Source organism: Nematostella vectensis, chromosome 8, assembly GCF_932526225.1.
Source record: "Nematostella vectensis chromosome 8, jaNemVect1.1, whole genome shotgun sequence".
Taxonomy (NCBI): domain Eukaryota; kingdom Metazoa; phylum Cnidaria; class Anthozoa; order Actiniaria; family Edwardsiidae; genus Nematostella; species Nematostella vectensis.
The window spans coordinates 5,388,720-5,411,752 of NC_064041.1; the positions used below are offsets into that span (position 1 = coordinate 5,388,720).

At 41.5% G+C, this 23,033-nt stretch overlaps 1 protein-coding gene across 4 annotated transcripts in view; it reads left to right on the top strand.

Annotated features, from left to right (window-relative positions):
* The first annotated feature begins 491 nt into the window (after positions 1 to 491).
* The window catches only part of LOC5504495 (hemicentin-1), a 51,339-nt gene continuing 28,797 nt past the window's right edge, over positions 492 to 23,033 (top strand). For 2 of the 4 annotated variants that reach the window (XR_007312574.1, XM_048731551.1), the window contains exons 1-15: positions 492 to 1,430; positions 5,387 to 5,616; positions 5,981 to 6,506; positions 7,673 to 7,930; positions 9,182 to 9,448; positions 10,144 to 10,401; positions 11,005 to 11,274; positions 11,805 to 11,902; positions 12,332 to 12,503; positions 13,031 to 13,300; positions 13,808 to 14,086; positions 14,416 to 14,664; positions 16,080 to 16,358; positions 18,103 to 18,351; positions 18,606 to 18,656. Coding sequence is in view for 3 of the 4 variants with exons in the window: in XM_048731551.1 (XP_048587508.1) it covers positions 1,157 to 1,430; positions 5,387 to 5,616; positions 5,981 to 6,506; positions 7,673 to 7,930; positions 9,182 to 9,448; positions 10,144 to 10,401; positions 11,005 to 11,274; positions 11,805 to 11,902; positions 12,332 to 12,503; positions 13,031 to 13,300; positions 13,808 to 14,086; positions 14,416 to 14,664; positions 16,080 to 16,358; positions 18,103 to 18,351; positions 18,606 to 18,656 (3,730 nt within the window). In the remaining variant the exon portion in view is untranslated. The remainder of the gene's footprint in view (positions 1,431 to 5,386; positions 5,617 to 5,980; positions 6,507 to 7,672; positions 7,931 to 9,181; positions 9,449 to 10,143; positions 10,402 to 11,004; positions 11,275 to 11,804; positions 11,903 to 12,331; positions 12,504 to 13,030; positions 13,301 to 13,807; positions 14,087 to 14,415; positions 14,665 to 16,079; positions 16,359 to 18,102; positions 18,352 to 18,605; positions 18,657 to 23,033) is intronic. The other 2 variants (XM_048731550.1, XM_048731549.1) reach the window with 2 other exon arrangements.

Below are 23,033 nucleotides of genomic sequence, written 5' to 3' on the forward strand. Positions count from 1 at the left end.
ACCTTAAAAATATCTGCTCACCAAGCTTGCTACCCTGAAAAAATCCCCAAGAAGCAAAAATTACTCTAAAAAAAAATATTAATACCAGTATAACAAAGTCTTTGTATGACACAAATTATCAAAATTTTGTTTTTAGAAGTTAAAAAATCAAATAATCTAGAAAACGTTAGCAGGTAGCGCCTCTTTCTACGCACCCCTAAAAAAAATTGTTTTCAAAATAGAACAGCCTATTTCGGAATGATTTTGGACGCCATTTAGAGATGCATTTCCTTTCTATCCTACATACAGCCCCTGCTGGAACTGGTAACTCACGAATAATATCTTTATTATAATATCAATATTCATTATTACTACACGTAGCTAATTTTTCTCTTGGTAGCTCAAAGTCACGTTCTAGAACCCCATGGCGACGGGCAATTCTACTGTTCGCGCCATATTCACCCCTTGATGACAAGATATGTATAGATATCCGGCGCTACACGTCACACAAGGGGTTGATATCAACCTCTGATCCATCATCTCCTCGAGGTTAGCGGTGCCGCTCGAGAATCAAACAAAGGCAGACTCATCGGGCTTAACCGTTCTTGAATAGGTCGGGGTAAACTCTCTACTCTCGACTAAGTACAGTCTGGACTTTAAATACGCATGCTGTTTAGTATTCCGGCTTCGTTTGTGTGTTTGAAAAAGAAGGTTTGGGGTTTGGTGTAGCGTGCCTTGGTGAATGCCGCTTGGATCATTCCCTGTGTTTACATTGTTACAAGATTCTCTACTGGAGGATATCCTAGCAAACCTTCACTGATTCAAGGAATTGAAATACATATCGCGATCTTGAGCTATTGGACGCGAGGAATGATTTGATTGAATGTGACGTTATCAGCGCGATTAATACCAAGAAATCAGCATTACTGTTGGGATTGAGTCGATGTCAGAGTTAGAACAGATCCAGAAAACGACTGCCGAGATCTAGAAAGCTTTAGAACAATTCTAACACATCTCCAAGTAAATGACATCAAGGATTTGTCCATGAATCAATGCGTGCAACCTTGCCAATGAACATACGGTTCTTATAAACCTCGAGGAGTGATCGTGATACTGTATTTATTTTCACACGTGTGAGAAGTGTCATTGATAACCGAATAATCGTCTTTTTATCGCGATGAAGCCAATCACCTTCACTTCATTGTTATTACCCTTTCTGCAAATCGTCCACGGAGCTGCCCCGCTAACGCGCGGGAGCTCGCGAGATAACCCGCAATCTAGCGGGATTCCCGAGGGTGCTGCTACCCTAGCGTTCGTGTTTGACACCACGGGTAGCATGTATGACGATCTTGTCCAGGTGCGAGCTGGCGCGAGACAGATTCTGGCCAGGAACCTGGAAAGACCGGTGAAACCTCTCTACAACTACGCGCTAGTGCCATTCCACGACCCGGGTAAGAGTAAGAGTAGTTGAGTATTGTCATGTACAGTCGAACCTGGATTTTACGATACTGGATTTTACGATTACCTCCTATTTACTAGAATATGTTCTGGAATAGGGTGATTGAGGGGAAGCCCCATTCATTCCCTTTATTTACGTGGAGGACAGCAGACGCTAATTTCTTACATATATCCTTTATAGAATTAAGTGTCCAAGAGGGTAGCCCTTACCCCCCCCCCCCCCACCCCTTCCCCTTCCTCTACCGCCATTACCAGGACAATCAGAGGGGGGTGGGGGCAATTACAAGTCCAACGAATTTATGTATAACGTGTGCGTGCACCATGATAATAGGAAGCGGGAGAATTGCGTGACTGCTCAAGCACATTGTGTGACAGGCCGATTAAATAAAACAAGAATGGATAAAAATGTTACATGTCCATTTTTCTCTACAAATGACACTCACGCATAGAGGCCTTGCGAACGAAGGGTATTAGAGGGCTTTGGTTGTCTGACCCTTTTTTTTTACTTCTACGTCAGGCGCACGGCCATGACCCAACGGTTGCATGGCGTTGAGCCCAATCGAATACCAGCGGTCTGTTTGTTTTGATTGCCAAATAGGCGTGTTGAGAGAAGGGCCCTATCATCGTATAGTATTTGCAAAAAAATTCATAAGTCACAAACCTCACGTCTAGCGGGCTTGTGTCATATTGAGTAACAAGTTATAGTGAGCTCAGAAATGTAACAGGATTATGAGATCAAAAAAGTGACGCCACATTAATAAATAGTATCCATTTATATTGTATCCTTTTCTTGGCGCCTTAATGGTTCCGGCAAAAATATCAAAACGCAAAACAGTTGTTGCAAATCAAAACTCGTGATTATGCTAAATCATGTATATGCCAAACTCGGTAGCAGGAATTGATACAGATTGCTCAATCCGGTGTAATCCTATTCTAGGTCAACCATATTATATATGGTATTTAAATCACACCCCCCCCCCCCCCCCTCCCTCTCCTTGCAGGCTCTTATAACTTTCATATCGTTAGTGAATTATCCAATCCGTTGGCCATAGATTATCGAACCCGGAAGGACACACATGCCTTGTAATCAGGAAGCGTTGATATTTACCCGTGTTATCGCTTATCCATATGTTGCCAACGATATCGGATCACTTAAGCCTGGTTTCCATATAGTCGTAACGGTCGTTAGGGTCGTAACAGTCGATATCGGATCACTTAAACCTGGTTTCCATATACTCGTAACAATCGTGAGGGTCGTAACAGTCATCTGCATAAAATATCAATCACCATCGGCAGTAAAAGGGGCTACTGCTTTAGAATTCTGCGGCACGTAAACAAAAGATAAAACAAAAGATCGCGAGTCGTGTGTTCACCTCTGGAGGCAAACCCTAGACGACTGTTGCGACCCTTACGGCTGTTACGACTGAAGGATAACTAGACACAGTTATCAGGACCGCTCGCTAGGATAAGTCCGAATTTTTTTGGAGTCGGTAGTGGAAAGGAAAAAAGGAGACTTTTCTATTGCTTACAGTGCATACACGTCATCTGACACGGGAACTACTGTACAGGACCCGAAATGATCCCAGGACCCGAAACGATCCCAGGACCCGAAATGATCCCCAAAACTACCCCAACTGATCCCGGGACCCGAAACGACCCCAAGAGTCCCCGAAATGAACCCCAAGGAATTGCAGTAATGGACAAACAAAAGGAATGTGGAAGGATTGGCTTTCAGTTTTAAAAACATATGAAACATTTTAGCGTCATTTTTGTCACTATCCAGAATTTTGAATTAACTAAAACCATAGTATTAAGATTTTTATATACGACTGCGCGGGAAATACAGCTTTCGGCAGCTTGGTTGAGTCAGCAATTGGGGTCAAATAAAAATTCCCGTGATGGTAATTTGAAGAACCAGGCGTGAATAAATAATTTATACATAACAAGCCATAAATGTCTCCACAGATTAGACATGCCTCTGCTTTCCCGTAGGAAAATGTTTGTTTGTGTTCGGTGAATGAAAGACCTATCATAAAGAGAGATAGAGAGAAATCATGCAGTGGTGTACGCACTACTACATGAGGAAATTCAAAACTCACATATTGCTTTCAACAAAAGCCACATCTCTTAATATTTTGCAACGGTAGTAAAAGGGTTGTTCGAGTGCATTACTCAGTGCTTTTGTCATTCCATTTTCTCGGCCAAACCGGCTGTCGGTAAATATTCGCTCGTGTGAACATGGATTTCGTGGTGAAAAACACGTTTGGTTGTCAAATGAATATAGATTTTTAGGGGTGATGTTTACAAGAAACAAGATTTATAGTGTCAGAGTCATGTGTTGGAACTGCAAATGTTTCGAAGGTCAAAAGTTTGGTTGTTCTGAGCAAGGCTGTGCTTTGGCTGTGCTATGTTTATGTTGTACACCTTTCAGTAGCAATTAAAAGTTGTGCATTTGTTGTATTTTGGACTCTGTTTATGGGTTTACAGCCGGGCAATGTAATAAATAGAAGTATTGTATTGGAATTTAAGTTTTTTAAGTCATGTTATTTAGAAATAGATTCGCTGTCAACCCTTAATTATGCTTTGATTGGAAGTGCTTTCTTCTTCTTTCCCTTTGTCCATTACCGCAATTCCGTGGGGTTGATTTCGGGGACTCCTCGGTATCGTTTCGGGTCCCGGGATCAGTTGGGGTACTTTTGGGGATCATTTCGGGTCCTGGGATCGTTTCGGGTACTGGGATCATTTCGGGTCCGGTACACTACTTCGAATTAGTTTAAAATGATGTTGATAACAAACGCCAGGTTATCAATTTTAAGTATTATCGACCTGTGACAGAAACACTCAGGTACAAAACCGAAAGATGATATGTCCTGTATGTCACACCGCACGCAATACAACTGGCTTAATACGCGATCTTATTTTTATAAAATATAATCGACTCATGAGATATGTGCCGTTAACCTCTACGCTACGACCACCTCCAGACAAATCAACGATAAAATTCCACATAACCCCTCGATGACGCAAATTGAACATAGATTGACCATCGCCGCAACTGTTTACCTATACAGAATAAGCTAACCGCCCTTTTACACAATAGCCAACGAAATGGTAAGCCTTTACACTTCGACCACAACATAGCTAAACACCACCTCTGTACAATGATTGTGTGACTTACTAATCACACCACGTCGTGCTGTTTATTAAAGGAAGGCTAATCACGTCGCCATGTTACGCTGTCATAAGCTTAGCTCGTGAGAATGCACAAAAACGTTAAATTCATACTGATGGTTGAACCTTTACCATCGAGCCTCGTATCCTGTTCTATCTCTAATGACATACCGTAATGATTTGAATTAGCGCCCGGGGCGCTTATTTAATTTTACGGGTCTTTTGGGGGGCGCTTATTGGAGAGGGACAGTTATTTGGGTGGGGGCGCTTATTGGACAGGGGGCGCTTATTTCATTTCGGGCAAAAAAAATACCCGCTTCTAAATCGATTTAGAATCAAACTTTATTTTCGTGAAACTACAGTAAAAATGCTGTTTTTGAGACTATGAGAAATTTGTTTTCTACAACACAAACAACGAAAACAGTATTTTGCAAAATCAAAACAGCGCGCGCTCGATTGCAATGGCGTGTTTTCTAGTGCGTGCGCGAGCGCATGCAATCGGTGTTTGCAGCGCGCGCAGATAAACGAAAATTGAAAACTTTGGCTTCAAAACCCTGCAGTGTTCGTTACTTTTAGTGTCCTTTTGTAAGGATGGAAAATACATTTACTAGAAAAGATTGAGAGCCAAATTTTTCGATCGCTTATTGGTCTTTGGGCGCTTATTTAAAGGAGGGCGCTTATTTGAATCGCTAAGGTATCGAACCTGAGCTGTTGGGGATATATGTTCCGTGATATATATGACCTAACGTACATAATCTCTTTGCATTTCAATTTTTAGACGTAGGTCCTGCCACGATCACAACGAACCCGAACGTCTTTACCAGACACCTTGACGAACTCACAGTTCAGGGGGGAGGGGACTGTCCTGAGATGTCCCTTAGTGCAATTCTACTCGCACTGGAGCTCAGTCTCCCCGGGTCATACGTGTACGTGTTCACAGACGCGCAAGCCAAGGACCTGGGGCTGACTGAAAAAGTTCTCAAGCTTGTTCAGCAAAAACAGAGTCAGGTTAGTGTATCTGGTCACTTACCCACAATGCACTGCAAAAGTCAAGCATATCAAGACAATCTAGTAGATAATTAAAGAATATCGATCATCCGCTCTTTTGTTGTTGTCATCGAAAATACACCGGTTTTATTTGCAAGGAAACTTAAAAAAATAACAATCTAGAATGAAGTCTGATATGTTATTGACGATATTTGATTGAAAATATCTTGGTTACTCGCTTGAATTAGCCGATGGAAATGGATGCTTTGTGTCACCCGTCATTAAGCGGGAGCATAAAATGGCGGCGAGGTTGATCGGCATACTTTAAGAGATACCATGTTGAAAATCTATACACCTTGTTTACGTAAAGCTATCTTTTTTGTAGGTTATTTTCGTACTGACAGGAGACTGTATGAACAAGTCCGCTGACCAAAACTTCAGCACCTACAAGCTCATCTCCGCCACCAGCACCGGTCAGGTTTTCAACCTCAAGAAGAAAGATGTCAATCAAGTGCTCAAATTTGTGGAAGTCTCCGTGAGAGCGAACAAAGTCAACATTCTGTCGGTAGACGCCAGTGACGTTGATATAAAGACATACTCCGTACCAATAGATTCAACGCTTGAGCGGGTGACATTTTCGGTCAGCGGCAGCGATATTAGTATTAAGATTCAAAACCCGGATGGTGCTCTTTTGACAGAGAGGAACGGTTTACAGCGCCTACTGTCGCTGAAGTCAGCGGTCAGTGTTGCAGTGCGCAGACCCAGAGCAGGTGTTTGGAAAGTGTCAGTGAATTGTAGTGGTAGCTACACGCTAAGGATCACGGGATTGAGTCCTCTCCACTTTCTTTATGGCTTCTCATTGATTCCTTTATTGAACGGCCGCGGGGGACTGCTGCGAAGGCCCTATGCAGGTAGAATTCTTGAAGAAAACATATTAAATGTATTCGTTTTAAACGTTATACTAATGCCAGTGCACACTAGTGACATGACGACATAGGCACTCTCATGTTCGTACGAGACAAGCCGCATTGTCACCAGTTTACTTCCGGTCGATTACGTAACAATCTCAAAATATTGAAAGCAGTGTGTTTATTAAAAGTTTCTTTGAGGATGTGATTGATAATCTATAGCGGATGGCCTGTTAAAAATCTCGGATTTAAATAGATTGTTTTGTCTTTTAACGGTTGAGGTTTCCGTCGGACCTCCGGAAGTAAACTGGTGACAATGCGGCTTTAAGCCCGACATAACGACAAGAAACACAATGGCATGTTTTTTTTCTTCTTTTATATGGTTATGTCCATGTCGTTATGTCGGGCTTGTTTCTTAATGTCGAACCATTCACACTTAAACATATGAACATAAGAGTGCGCGCGCCTTTGTCTTTATGTCACCGGTGTGCACCAGGCTCACGACGAAGTCACGACGCATCGCCGTATTCCTAAAGCCTACGATACATTATGTAGGCGATTTTGTATGCCCGTATGAACGAATTTCAATCGCCGGCTGAAAATCGCTAGTTCTTTCTGCTGCCGCGGCTGTGAATAAGCCGATATCTAGACGTCTGATTTGTCCGATACTGGCAATCAAATTCGCTAGTTATCGCCAGCGATTGAATTCGTCCTATACTGATGATCAAATTCGCTGACGAACGCCGGCGATTGATTTCGCTCATACGAGCGTAGAAAATCGCCTAGTGTTAGCTAGTAAGAAAACTTCTTCGAGCAGGTTAGACACAAACCATCCTGCGTACCTTCATAAAAGTTCGCCCCAGTCACATATTGGACAGATAGCTTAAGCTTAGCTGTGATGGCGAATTCGGAATACAGCCTGTCTTAATATGGGGGAGGATAACTGTAACCTGGACACGCGGGCACGGGATTTGCTTACGGGGATGGTAGTTTAGCTTCCAGAAATAGGAACGAGTGGGGTTAACGATGGCTGGAAAGACGTGATGGGAGACAAACGTAAAACGGACCCCCCCCCCCTTCCTAGCTTCTTTGCTACTTTTGGTTTTGTCTCCCTAGGGTTAGGTTAGGGTCGAATGGTAGCATGATATTATAATATACATTTTCGTCAGGTTTCAGAAATTTCGCAGTGGTCAAAGTTCAAGGTCTGCGGGAGCCTGGGTCCGTGTACAAAGTTCAGCTTGTTGATCTCGTTGGCAAAGTTCAACAGGAAGTAATATTCGCTCCAAGACCGGAAGAGCCCTTCACCTTCGACTGGGTTAATTTCCAGGCCCCTCGCGGTCTATTCTACATCCGGGTCATCGGAAGGGACCTTAGGGGACATGAATTTTACAGATGCAGCCCCACTGCTATAAGTGCCGTCTTGCCCGGTAAGTCTCGTCCCCTGGCGATCAATTTGAAGATGGCGAAACAGGAAGACTCTTGGGGAGGCTGGACCACATGACCATAAGTCTACCACAGGGATCCTTATACAAAAATATCTAACTTTTTGAAAAAAAAACAGCACCTAGCATGGGACCTGGGTCCGAGGGTTTTAAGTTACCGTCAATGATCCAATAAACGCCCCCTATCTAAGAGAGCCCCTCCTATCTAATGAACGCCCCTCCCCCCTAAGCTTACAAGTTTAAAATGAGCGCCCCCCTCTATTTAACGCCCCCCCTACCCTCCCTCTCATCCAAAAACAAACGACATAGGAATTCCAGTAGATATAAACCAAATTGAATTGTCTTCTACTGGTTAAGACTTGCTCAATGTCAAGAAACGCTTGCCACGCAGCCTATAATTTAACTTGATCCTGTCGGAGATTAGAACCCCACTGCACTTGGGTTTGTTATATTGTTAAAATAGTTTGTAAAGAACGCCCCTATCTAATAAATGCCTCCTGTTTATTCAATAAAAACCGTTCGCGCGCACTTTCTATGTAGTATTCTCTATGCATCGTGGTCACCCTCATCTAAAACTTTCTCTTTTACTTTGACATATAGTAATCTACTCTACTCTATATTATAGTTTTTGGTTTATATCTGGTATCAGTACCGAGGGTGTCATATATGTTATTCCAAAAGATCCCAATCTAAGATTCCGATGTATTCACCTATGATTTCCGAAATTTATGTACATCCACAAACCATTTTCACGGGCGGATCCAGAATTCTTTTTCCTCAAAAAGGGGGGTTGAAAATCCACCCAATCCACCCCCCCCCCCCTGTATCCGCCTCTGCTTTTTCTTGCCATATCAAGAAAATTGAGCCCAAAATTGTCCTTTTTGGCAAACGCGGTCACTTCCATATAAGGAAACTAATGTATTCCTTATTTGGAAAATCTGCATGATTCTTGTAAGGTGAGCGTACCCCAGGGGCTTCGTAAACTTTATGACTCGTAACCAGAAGAGAAAAACAGTTACTGTGACCACCTTTAGTTAGTTGAGAAGGTCCCTGAAAAGAAACTAAGTTTCCTCGGTATTAGACCCCCAAAACGACAACGTTTTCTTCATATGTATTTTGCTGGCATAATGTTTATCACTTGATGTCCATTCCCCATATTTATTGGAAATATTGTTTCTAACTGTTTCTTTAAGCCATTTTGCAGTCTTTAATAACGAAAAGAACCCTTTTCCGCAGACTCACCCAAGGTGTCAGCGGACTCTCTCGTGGAGGTGCTACGGGGATCACCCGTCACGCTTACCTGTATGGTGGATAGCGTGACTCCTTTCCGTGTGCAATGGACAAAGGGCCGGGATGCCTTGGGCCCAGTACTCACCCGTGTTGGTCAAGTTAACGTCACGCATTCCATTCGCGTGACCACTGATCGTGACGAGGGAAGCTACACGTGTTTTGCTAGCAACGCGGGGGGTACTGCTATTGCTGTCACTCGTCTTGTCGTGAAAGGTAAAAAAGCATTCAGCATATATACTTATAGGTAAACAAGCATACCGTATATATACTTAGGTAAACAAACATACCTCATATATACTTAGGTAAACAAGTATACCGCCTATATACTTAGATAAACAAGCATATCGCATATATACTTAGGTAAACAAGCATGGCGCATATATACTTAGATAAACAAGCATATCGCATATATACTTAGGTAAACAAGCATACCGCATATATACTTAGGTAAACAAGCATACCGCAAATATACTTAGGTAAACAAGCATACCGCATATATACTAAGGTAGACAAGCATAGTATACCTCATATATACTAAGGTAAACAAGCCTTGCTTTAGACAATTTTTATTAAAATAAAACTATTGTTATAGGTTGATATATCTGTCTATTGTTATAGGTTAATATATCTGTTTATTGTTATAGGTTGATATATCTGTCTATTGTATATATAGGTTGATATATCTGTCTATTGTATATATAGGTTGATATATCTGTTTATTGTTATAGGTTTATATATCTGTTTATTGTTATAGGTTGATATATCTGTCTATTGTTATAGGTTGATATATCTGTTTATTGTTATAGGTTGATATATCTGTTTATTGTTATAGGTTGATATATCTGTTTATTGTTATAGGTTGATATATCTGTCTATTGTTATAGGTTGATATATCTGTTTATTTGTAGTCCCAGTACCTGTACTTATCCAGCGGGACGATGGTACGCTGACCGTAAAGTCCGGCGACACTATCGTGCTGCGATGCCTTTCCGAGAATTCCTCGCCTTCGCAAGTCACGTGGTACAAGAATGGGCGTGTCCTGGGTAACCAAGGTGATGCCAAATTGTACTTGACGATAAGGAGCAGGGAGGATGCCGGGACATATCGTTGTGTGGGACGTGATGGTGATCGACGAACTTCTAAAACCAAGACAATCATAGTCAATGGTAAAAACTATCATGTAACATATCAATCAATCATGTATGTCGTTTTTCTAGCTCGCCCAGTCAACTCCTTATTAGGGCATTACATACCATATTTGGCAGTCCGCTTCAATCATTTTTTCGCTTTTTTGTCCCCCAAGAACTGTGTACGTCGGGAATTTCCACGTAAACATCTATGAATTCGTGTTTACTATGATTTTGCTGGCCGCCAGGCCCCTGTCGCTTTAGAATATTACAGGTTTCCCGTGCGTAGCCCATTTAGAAGAAACGACTTTCATTGATGGATATGATAATAAGGGACAGGTAATTTGATAGTACACTGTTGTCTACGGTTTCCAATGTTTGCTGCAGAGGAAAACAAAAACAAAATGTTCTCCTTGTATTACGATGTACATGGAATGTAATCCTCCATTCTTTGCAGCTATCCCCCATAACGCTTATTCCATTTTTCATTACTTGTCAGGCTTTTTTTACCCACCCAAACTTGGGCGCCGAATTTTTCCCTTTCTTTTTTTTATTACGATCATCTTAATTTATGGACACCTTTTCTCCTTGAGCCCAACAGAACTATTCACTTTTGTTGATGTTGTCAATTATTATTTGCAGAACCGCCTGTAATCATTGTTGACACGTCGACCAAGAACTTCCAGCAAGGCGAAGACATCCAATGCGCATGTCAGGTCAGCGGATTTCCCAAGCCGACAGTGCAATGGACTAAGGACGGTCAACAGCTGACTTCGCAAGTGCGCATGACTGTTGATGTGAATAATACGCTGACCATACGGCAGGCTGAGTCATCTGACTCTGGTCGGTACGAGTGTGTGGCGTGGAATACCGCTGGTCAAAGTAGAGGTGTCATTGATCTTGAATACACTGGTAAGATCCAAATTTTATTCGAATACTTCAATAAATTAACATTATAGCTTAGCCCTGGCTCGATTTGTCACGATGTTGCTGGGGCGAGCGCATGGACATGAGGCTGTCGGGTAATTGGTAATTCAAACCATTAGCACCAATTTAGGGCCTTTGCGTTTTCAAAAGTCTTATAACCACAGCTTTTCTCTTTTGCTATGATTGAACGTTTCCTTGCTAAAAAAAAAAGGTTTTCAACTTAAAACCTTTACCGCCATCATTTTGCTGTTTACCTTAGAGCCTCGTTTCGATGTTCTTGCCCCAGTGGCGACAGAAGATGCCAGGGATCCGCAAGGATCTTATTGACCACGAGGCGCATTGTTTGAAAAAATCTAGTGATGGAGTGCCTACTTCCCTCAGGTGCTACCAGTTGTACATCCTAACAGTTCTAGACTAGAGAACGAGCAGCTGTGTGCTAGAATACTTGGATTGTGTCTGCTTATATCCGCAGTGACGAGCCTTGCAGTAACGAGCTCTTTTTGTAACATTTCTAGAGCCGCCGTCCGCATTTGTGAGTAAGAAAGACAGGAGTGCTCGTATTGGAGACTCAATCACCCTGGAATGCCTTGCCACAGGATACCCGCCACCTAAGGTACACCTACGAACATATGGATAATGGTCTGCTGCTCCGTTCATTTCTTTTTCACGTATTTTTTTTGCACATGCACCTGTTCAATAAAGGTTGTCAGCGCAAACGGCAAAAGGCAATTAGCAGTTCTACGACCGCAAGGTGTTTATGGGTAGTAGTTTTTTGTTATAATAAAGATAATTAATAAACTTGAGCTTTGTCAGAGCCCTATATCAATAACATTTAATGGAAAATCTTGTTTTATTTATATTTTTCTGAATTTGGAACAAATATTTTTGAATCCATGGGTCCTTTTGGTCCTAGAAATGTCATTTGTCAATCGCTATTTGCCTTTTGCATTGACAACGTTTTTTTGAAATAGGTGTTAACGACTCCCAACCGTCTTTCGTTTGCAGTGATTTACAGTCACGTTTTTTGTTGTCTCATACGCAGATTCAGTGGTACAAAGGTCGTGAGCTAGTAGTCCCTGATAGGCGAATCGCCACCAGTTCTCGTGGACACCTCGTGATTAATGCCATACAGCAGAGTGACACTGGGTACTACACGTGTGTAGCAGTGAATACTGCGGGCTCAGACTCTGTCTCTGTATCCTTCAGCGTACAAGGTAAAACAACAACAACAACAACAAATTGAAATACGACAACTTTTACTTGGGGAAATTAGAAAAATCACGAGGGGGGCGTCTGCACTGGGGCTGGATTCTTCTGGATTTACATATGTCTAGCTTCTGCCCTTGCGGCAGTTTTTAATATTGGTTTATATATTCTTTTATCATCAAATTTTTCCATGTTTAGTCGGTAGTCGGTTAATGTTAAAAATTTCACACAATCTTTTGTTATTGTTTATCATTGAATATGCAGCGGTTAATTAACAAGAAACTTCAAAATCACAATCTATGAATGAAGTCTGATATGTTATTGACGGTATTTGATTGAAAATATCTTGGTTATTTGTATGAATTAGCCGATGGTAATGGATGCTTTCTGTGACTCTCCATTGAGCGGGAGCATAAAATGGCGGCGTGATTCAAAGCCATTTGTCGCTAGTCGTTTAACCCTATCCATATCTTTGAGATAACTTGAGCGATGCAAATGTCAATCATGTCTTGACTCTTGTCTCTTTCTTACCTAGTTCCCCCTCGGATACAGGTAGACCAAACCGACGTGTTTGTTTTTCCCGATGATAACAGTGCGGTCCAGTGTCTTGGAGTGGGAATTCCACCACCAGTTGTCACGTGGTACAAGGATGACAAACCCCTAGGGGTGGGAGGGAGAGTGTATTCCACCACGCAAGGCGAGCTTATAATCAGCAGAGCGACTCCTGAGGATTCTGGGACATATTCGTGTGTCGCCCGCAGTTCTGCGGGCTCCGTGACAGCGGTCGTTCAAGTGTCGGTCGGAGGTTAGTGCTCTGTGGCAGGGTCACCTACAAATAAAAAAAACTTGACATTATTCCCACAGTCATTGTTCTAATATCTAGTTGCTGTTATATTACAACGAAAAAGCCAACAGGTTTTGAAGAAATTAGGTAAAAAATGTCCTTCCTTATTTGATTAGCCAGCTTCCCGGCTGCTACTCGGAGTTGTAATTGGGGAAAACTCGCTAAGTTAGGTGATCGGTCGCCATCTTGAATTTTGAGCCTCGTGGTTTCTGAGGCCGAGCGCATAAATAGGACGAAAAGAACAAATGCTTACGTGAGTCTTGCGGCGCCCTGCGTGAGAAACTTGTCGTGCCTTCACACTTTCTTATTACTTGGAGCCTTGGCTCTAATAACCACAGGGTACCCAGGTTCTCCCTGTTGGATTAAGTAAAAAAAATATAGTGCGAGCGTAGAAAATGACCGCGAAATGAATGGAATGCTACAAAAGCTATGTCTTATTAAGATGTGAACTTTTTATTCTCTCCACAGCTCCCCCGCGTATCGTGTCCGAGCCAACCGATCAAGTAGCGACTATCCACCAAAACATTACCTTCGTTTGCGACACCCAGGGGGTCCCTAAACCAAGGGTGTCCTGGCAGAACAGCCAAGGACGACCCGCAGACAGGGACCCTCGAATTACGGTCCTCCAATCCGGGGCCTTGCACATCCGGGGGGTTAGTGTACATGACGCGGGAAGTTATACATGCTTGGTCGAGAATAGACTGGGTGGAGTGTCTCGCAGCGCACGTCTCATACTAGTTGGAATTGGTGAGTCCGACATAAAATATAAACGAGATATGTTTTTTATATAATATAATTTCGTAATTTCTTTTAACTCTCACACACATACATGTGGCCGTCAAGAGTGATGACGTCACGGTTTAGCTCGCCCCAGACCCCTAGTTGTCTCACGGTTGGTCTTCAAGGACAAAAAATTCATTAAGAAACGCCTTGGACTAGGCTGACCTGAAGCAATGATAGCCAGGCCCTTGTGAGATAACGATTGAGGCTCCGTCTGTCTCGTTCATATTAATTGATTGTACTGTACACATTTGAAAACTCCGTTGTCATGGTAATAGTTTCCTTTTTATTAACAGTTCCTCCCGCAATTCTCAAAAGACCCAGTGACATTGCGGTCAACATGGGTGACGTCATTAGATTGGAATGCGTTTTCCAGGGTGTCCCCACGCCTCGTGTCACGTGGCAGCATAATGGTAGAAATCTTCAATATATGACGCCACGACTCGTCATTCGTGGCGCTCGGCCCCAGGACGCGGGTCTGTATCGGTGTACCGGAACAAATTTGGCGGGGAGAGCCTCAGCCGAGACAAGTGTCACCGTAAGAAGTAAGTAATAACTTGTTGTTGAGACGTTAAATGCACTGTGCCTAAAAGAGCAAAAAAATGGCAAGTTTTCCCAAAATAAGGTCTGGTTAACTTCGGTAAGCTTGAATTTTTGCATAGAGGTTCCTTATGTTATGTAAACCAACATATCAAAAACGTATTTTTTTCTAATGGATTCGTCTTCGAGATATGAGGCTTGAAGTGCAATTTTGAAATGTTAAAAGTATAAATTCTCCTTGTTTTTAGGGAGAAGTCGGACTCTGATCAGAAATAAAGCCAACTTTGCTCGCTATTATCTAAATTTCATATCTTCTAAATTTCTTTAAAATTTGGAATTAAGCTTTTGGTCAGAGGAACCCCTTGTATGCGGAATCTTGAGCTTATATATTGAGAATTGGAAAATTTCATGCCATTTTTCCCTCTGTCACTCTGCCTTGTGTTCTGTATATGCCATGGAGAGCGGTACGGGCATCCCTTTTGAGGAGGTCTTGGGATCTAAATCCTGGTTTAAAAACCTGGCTTTTCATATATGGGACTGTGAATTTATTTAGTTTGATACAAGATAGAAATAACTCCTGGGATATACGCCCTACAGATCAGTTGATTTGAGCTTTTGGGAAGAAAAGCGAACTCCAGCGAGTGCTGGGCAGTGTGCCAACAAATGCGCGAAGAGGGGAAAATAATAATGATGATTATGGGCCCCTATTCTTCCGGGCAAATCCGTTACGCCATAAGGCCCGTCTGTGGCGCAATTTCTTAACCTGTATTTTGCGTAAACGAACCAAGGAGGACGCTAGCCCGTGGTACGTCATCGTCAGTTAAGTGCTTTCTTACTCATGCAAATTGTGTGGAGTAGTAGTAAAAGTCAGTCGCATGGAGATCTTGTGTCACAATCTTTTACTGTCGAATCCGTTGTATCGCAACCCGCGTTTTCAAAACACTATTTGTTTTGGTTTTCTGTTCCGTCAGTTAAACCATTCTGAGCCAATCAAAGACTCGCTTTGTGTACTTATCTAGCTATCGTCTGGACGTAAACCAGACAGTGTCGCGACAGAAAGCCAGGCAACTGCACTAGGCGAGAGATGGCAAGAATCTGATTGGCTTAGAATAATTTGACTGGAGGAACAGAAAATCCCAGAAAAGAAAAAAAACAAATCGATGTTTTGGAAATGCGGCGTCGCGATACAACGGATTCGACAGTAAACATTACCGCGCTTTCTTTCGTTTTTTTTGTTACATCCATTTTCCCTTTCAATGAAATGTTATAAATTGTAATTTCTTTGATAACATTGTTACTTCATGGTTTGTCACCAGTTTACAATGAAAATGGCAACAGTCTGACGCATGCGTGTTCTATGTAACCGATGGGGTTTTTATAGCCGCCCAGTATATATCTCTTTGCTATCGTTGTTTTGCAGCAGGTGCGGCCACAATTTCCAAGAAAGACGTTGACATATACAACGGTGATACAGGCTCCACCCAGTCTCTCCCTTGCCCCACCACAGGCAACCCAAAGCCTAAGGTAACGTGGTTTAAAAACGGTTATCGCGTGCCTTTGGATGACATCAAGTACAAGCAGACGTCCGCTGACACGCTAGAGATCGCGGGCCTTGTCCCACAGGACACAGGAATCTACACATGTCGCGCGGAGAATGCTCGCGGTCACGACACGTGGAATATCACGCTTGTAGTGCAAGGTAAGTCACGCACTATGTCACGTTAGTCAGTACGTAGTAACTTGTCACGCAATAGGCTAGTCAGTACGTAGTGCGTTCTTTGATTTATTTGCAAAGCTTTTATTACCCTGTAATGCGTGCAATTTGTTTTGGATCTAGACCTGCTTTCATCTCCAAAGCAGCGTGACCCCTTCATTGTTAGTTAAGAAGACCGTTAATTTTATGTGTGCATTTTGATAGAAAACAGCCTCTAGATGAATCTAGTGACCTATTTCCTGAGTTAACTAGACCCTGCGCGCAGGGTTGACTGGGATACCTGAGATCTGCAACTCGTTTGGGACCTTGTGTTGTGACATGTACGACAAAGATTTTACTGCCAACTTTGAATATGATAAAAAAATAAATTAAATAATAAAAATAATCTTGGTTTGTATTGTAAATGCCATATCACAGCACTGATTGGGGCAAGAAAGGTAAGAGCATCATCTCTTCAGGTCGGGGGGTGGGGGGGGATTGGACTTGGGGTGTGCTCCATGGAAGGGTCCTATCTAATCTTTTGCGGTGTAAAAATCTTACAAATACTATCCCCAACAGCAGAGTTATCACCGAAATAAAATTAAATTAGAGCATATACATATTTTCAAGATCAACAACACTACAAAGACAACAACGTTATCTATGACTACTGACATGTTACTTCTAAACAGATACCAAGGCCAAAGCAACAGGCTTTAACTTTTCTAGTGCAAGATTTTTTTACGCTTACTGCTCGATATTCTGATGGAACTTGTCTCAATTTAAGTTACCCATATGCTGTGCTTTATTGAAATCGACAGGTAAAAATGATAACACATTCAATGAGAGAGAACAAGAAAACAAAATTCATCTTATGGGTAGCCGGTCAAGTGTCTGATCTCAGTAGCCTATTATTTGGGATTCATTCATCAACAAAGCGATTTGTAGGAGACGGTTTCCATCAATTGTTTCAAACTACTTCCACTTAAAAATAGTTTAAGCAATAAAGGTAAATACCTCAAGTCCATTCATGAGTGTCCAGAGGACATTTAAGTCTTGAAGTAAACTGTATGAGCAGTCAGCATATGATAAGTAATTCTTATCTTGAGCTTCACATGGAGTCTCCGGTCTCTTCGGGTCGTAAATGTATTAATACGAGTAAATACAGCGAAATCAATCCAAGTTGAGATGATTTTCTACAATAACTTGGTAGAAATTGAGGCTATGGTAAAATATGCAGCTATTAAATCGCGAACCGGGCCTTCGACTTCACAAATAACAAAATAACATGGATCTGAGAGCTGGAATCTTAAAATTCAAGATGGCGGCCATGACACAGTTTTAAATTATGCAGAAGGTATTCTGGTAACTAGGCATTGCGATGACGTAGAACGGTGGGCTAGATACGTTTCGTAAGATAATTGGGTATGTAAGGTCGCAATGAGTACACTAAAAAAAGAGATACACAGTGGCGCATGGGCTTCCTGGGCATTGTGCAATAATTCACGTTGTTAGGAACTAGGAACCACGACGAAAAAAACTACCACAGGTATCCCAGTAAAAATGCCGATTTGAACCTAATACATTCCGTGGTGGGTGATTTACTATTCTGGACCACACCCTGCGTTTTTCTCTAGACACGCCCCTGTATTTTCTGGGTATTTTAATGTTATGGTCGTGCAACTTTAAGCATCATCCAAACAATAGCATTTATAAAAAAAAGAACTAACAACTTTTCTATCTTTCCTAGTTACCCCAAAGATAATTCAGCCACCAACCGACCGCACACTCAACGAGGGCGAAACTCTCATCCTGAGCTGCTACCCCGGAGGGTTTCCTGTGCCCTATGTCACGTGGAGATTTAACGGCACGCGATTGGCTGCGAATAGCTCCGTGCTTGAGATCAGTGACGTAAAGAGGGCGATGCATCATGGGACATACACTTGTGTCGCCACAAATCTCGCGGGCTCAGATACTGCGGATGCGTTTATTACAATAAGTAAGAAATTCGAAGTTTCTTCCTATATTGTCCACATGGTGTGTTGTGTGATGTAATAGGCTTATTATATATAGGGCTGAAGAGATTACTCTTGCCTAGCCTAAGAGCCTGTGCTCTTTAAAAGGCCCTAGAGCGGAGGAGAGGGGATTGGCCTTGTATATATTGCTTTTCATAATTGATGTATATCTTGTTTTAAGTTTTTATATTTGTGTACATAATTGTGGTATACATTGTTTCCTTCATGTTTCCATCAGCCACCTTGGCCCCTACAGATGATACGAGTGCTGTTTTCTTCTCAAGACCAGGTAAGGTTTTTTCAAAAAACGTCCATGTCAATTTTACCACTAACAGATAATACAAGTGCTGTTTTCTTCTCAAGACCAGGTAAGGTTTTTTCAAAAAACGTCCATGTCAATTTTACCACTAACTTTTTTTTATCACTATCCCGATTGTCGTATAAAGATCTAAGCCAGTCTTAATCATTTTCGATTTTAATTGATAGTTTCATTAAGTTTAATCAGATAAACCTCCGAGGGACAATATTGAGATAAATGATGACCACAGCAGCACCACCATTATTAGCACTACTACCATCAACCTCACCAGCCATCGCCATAGTCATCATCGATAAGCCCTACCACCATCATCTTCATCGTTAGTTCCGATTATCATTATCGCCATGATGGCCGTCATCACTATCAACCATCGCCATTATTACCATCATTGTCATCACCATCAACCATCGCCATTTTTACCATCATTGTCATCACCATCAACCATCGCCATTATTACCATCATTGTCATCATCATCAACCATCGCCATTATTACCATCATTGTCATCACCATCAACCATCGCCATTATTACCATCATTGTCATCACCATCAACCATCGCCATTATTACCATCATTGTCATCACCATCAACCATCACCATTTTTACCATCATTGTCATCACCATCAACCATCGCCATTATTACCATCATTGTCATCATCATCAACCATCGCCATTATTACCATCATTGTCATCACCATCAACCATCGCCATTATTACCATCATTGTCATCATCATCAACCATCGCCATTATTACCATCATTGTCATCATCATCAACCATCGCCATTATTACCATCATTGTCATCACCATCAACCATCGCCATTATTACCATCATTGTCATCACCATCAACCATCGCCATTATTACCATCATTGTCATCATCATCAACCATCGCCATTATTACCATCATTGTCATCACCATCAACCATCGCCATTATTACCATCATTGTCATCATCATCAACCATCGCCATTATTACCATCATTGTCATCATCATCAACCATCGCCATTATTACCATCATTGTCATCATCATCAACCATCGCCATTATTACCATCATTGTCATCATCATCAACCATCGCCATTATTACCATCATTGTCATCATCATCAACCATCGCCATTATTACCATCATTGTCATCATCATCAACCATCGCCATTATTACCATCATTGTCATCATCATCAACCATCGCCATTATTACCATCATTGTCATCATCATCAGCCATCGCCATTATTACCATCATTGTCATCATCATCAACCATCGCCATTATTACCATCATTGTCATCATCATCAACCATCGCCATTATTACCATCATTGTCATCATCATCAACCATCGCCATTATTACCATCATTGTCATCATCATCAACCATCGCCATTATTACCATCATTGTCATCATCATCAACCATCGCCATTATTACCATCATTGTCATCATCATCAACCATCGCCATTATTACCATCATTGTCATCATCATCAACCATCGCCATTATTACCATCATTGTCATCATCATCAACCATCGCCATTATTACCATCATTGTCATCATCATCAACCATCGCCATTATTACCATCATTGTCATCATCATCAGCCATCGCCATTATTACCATCATTGTCATCATCATCAGCCATCGCCATTATTACCATCATTGTCATCATCATCAACCATCGCCATTATTACCATCATTGTCATCATCATCAACCATCGCCATTATTACCATCATTGTCATCATCATCAACCATCGCCATTATTACCATCATTGTCATCATCATCAACCATCGCCATTATTACCATCATTGTCATCATCATCAGCCATCGCCATTATTACCATCATTGTCATCATCATCAACCATCGCCATTATTACCATCATTGTCATCATCATCAACCATCGCCATTATTACCATCATTGTCATCATCATCAACCATCGCCATTATTACCATCATTGTCATCATCATCAACCATCGCCATTATTACCATCATTGTCATCATCATCAACCATCGCCATTATTACCATCATTGTCATCATCATCAGCCATCGCCATTATTACCATCATTGTCATCATCATCAACCATCGCCATTATTACCATCATTGTCATCACCATCAACCATCGCCATTATTACCATCATTGTCATCATCATCAACCATCGCCATTATTACCATCATTGTCATCATCATCAACCATCGCCATTATTACCATCATTGTCATCATCATCAACCATCGCCATTATTACCATCATTGTCATCATCATCAACCATCGCCATTATTACCATCATTGTCATCATCATCAACCATCGCCATTATTACCATCATTGTCATCATCATCAACCATCGCCATTATTACCATCATTGTCATCATCATCAACCATCGCCATTATTACCATCATTGTCATCATCATCAGCCATCGCCATTATTACCATCATTGTCATCATCATCAACCATCGCCATTATTACCATCATTGTCATCACCATCAACCATCGCCATTATTACCATCATTGTCATCATCATCAGCCATCGCCATTATTACCATCATTGTCATCATCATCAACCATCGCCATTATTACCATCATTGTCATCATCATCAACCATCGCCATTATTACCATCATTGTCATCATCATCAACCATCGCCATTATTACCATCATTGTCATCATCATCAACCATCGCCATTATTACCATCATTGTCATCATCATCAGCCATCGCCATTATTACCATCATTGTCATCATCATCAACCATCGCCATTATTACCATCATTGTCATCATCATCAACCATCGCCATTATTACCATCATTGTCATCATCATCAACCATCGCCATTATTACCATCATTGTCATCATCATCAACCATCGCCATTATTACCATCATTGTCATCATCATCAACCATCGCCATTATTACCATCATTGTCATCATCATCAGCCATCGCCATTATTACCATCATTGTCATCATCATCAACCATCGCCATTATTACCATCATTGTCATCACCATCAACCATCGCCATTATTACCATCATTGTCATCATCATCAACCATCGCCATTATTACCATCATTGTCATCATCATCAACCATCGCCATTATTACCATCATTGTCATCATCATCAACCATCGCCATTATTACCATCATTGTCATCATCATCAACCATCGCCATTATTACCATCATTGTCATCATCATCAACCATCGCCATTATTACCATCATTGTCATCATCATCAACCATCGCCATTATTACCATCATTGTCATCATCATCAACCATCGCCATTATTACCATCATTGTCATCATCATCAACCATCGCCATTATTACCATCATTGTCATCACCATCAACCATCGCCATTATTACCATCATTGTCATCACCATCAACCATCGCCATTATTACCATCATTGTCATCACCATCAACCATCGCCATTATTACCATCATTGTCATCATCATCAACCATCGCCATTATTACCATCATTGTCATCACCATCAACCATCGCCATTATTACCATCATTGTCATCATCATCAGCCATCGCCATTATTACCATCATTGTCATCATCATCAACCATCGCCATTATTATCATCATTGTCATCACCATCAACCATCGCCATTATTACCATCATTGTCATCATCATCAACCATCGCCATTATTACCATCATTGTCATCATCATCAACCATCGCCATTATTACCATCATTGTCATCATCATCAACCATCGCCATTATTACCATCATTGTCATCATCATCAACCATCGCCATTATTACCATCATTGTCATCATCATCAACCATCGCCATTATTACCATCATTGTCATCACCATCAACCATCGCCATTATTACCATCATTGTCATCACCATCAACCATCGCCATTATTACCATCATTGTCATCACCATCAACCATCGCCATTATTACCATCATTGTCATCACCATCAACCATCGCCATTATTACCATCATTGTCATCATCATCAACCATCGCCATTATTACCATCATTGTCATCACCATCAACCATCGCCATTATTACCATCATTGTCATCATCATCAACCATCGCCATTATTACCATCATTGTCATCACCATCAACCATCGCCATTATTACCATCATTGTCATCACCATCAACCATCGCCATTATTACCATCATTGTCATCACCATCAACCATCGCCATTTTTACCATCATTGTCATCACCATCAACCATCGCCATTATTACCATCATTGTCATCATCATCAACCATCGCCATTATTACCATCATTGTCATCACCATCAACCATCGCCATTATTACCATCATTGTCATCATCATCAACCATCGCCATTATTACCATCATTGTCATCATCATCAACCATCGCCATTATTACCATCA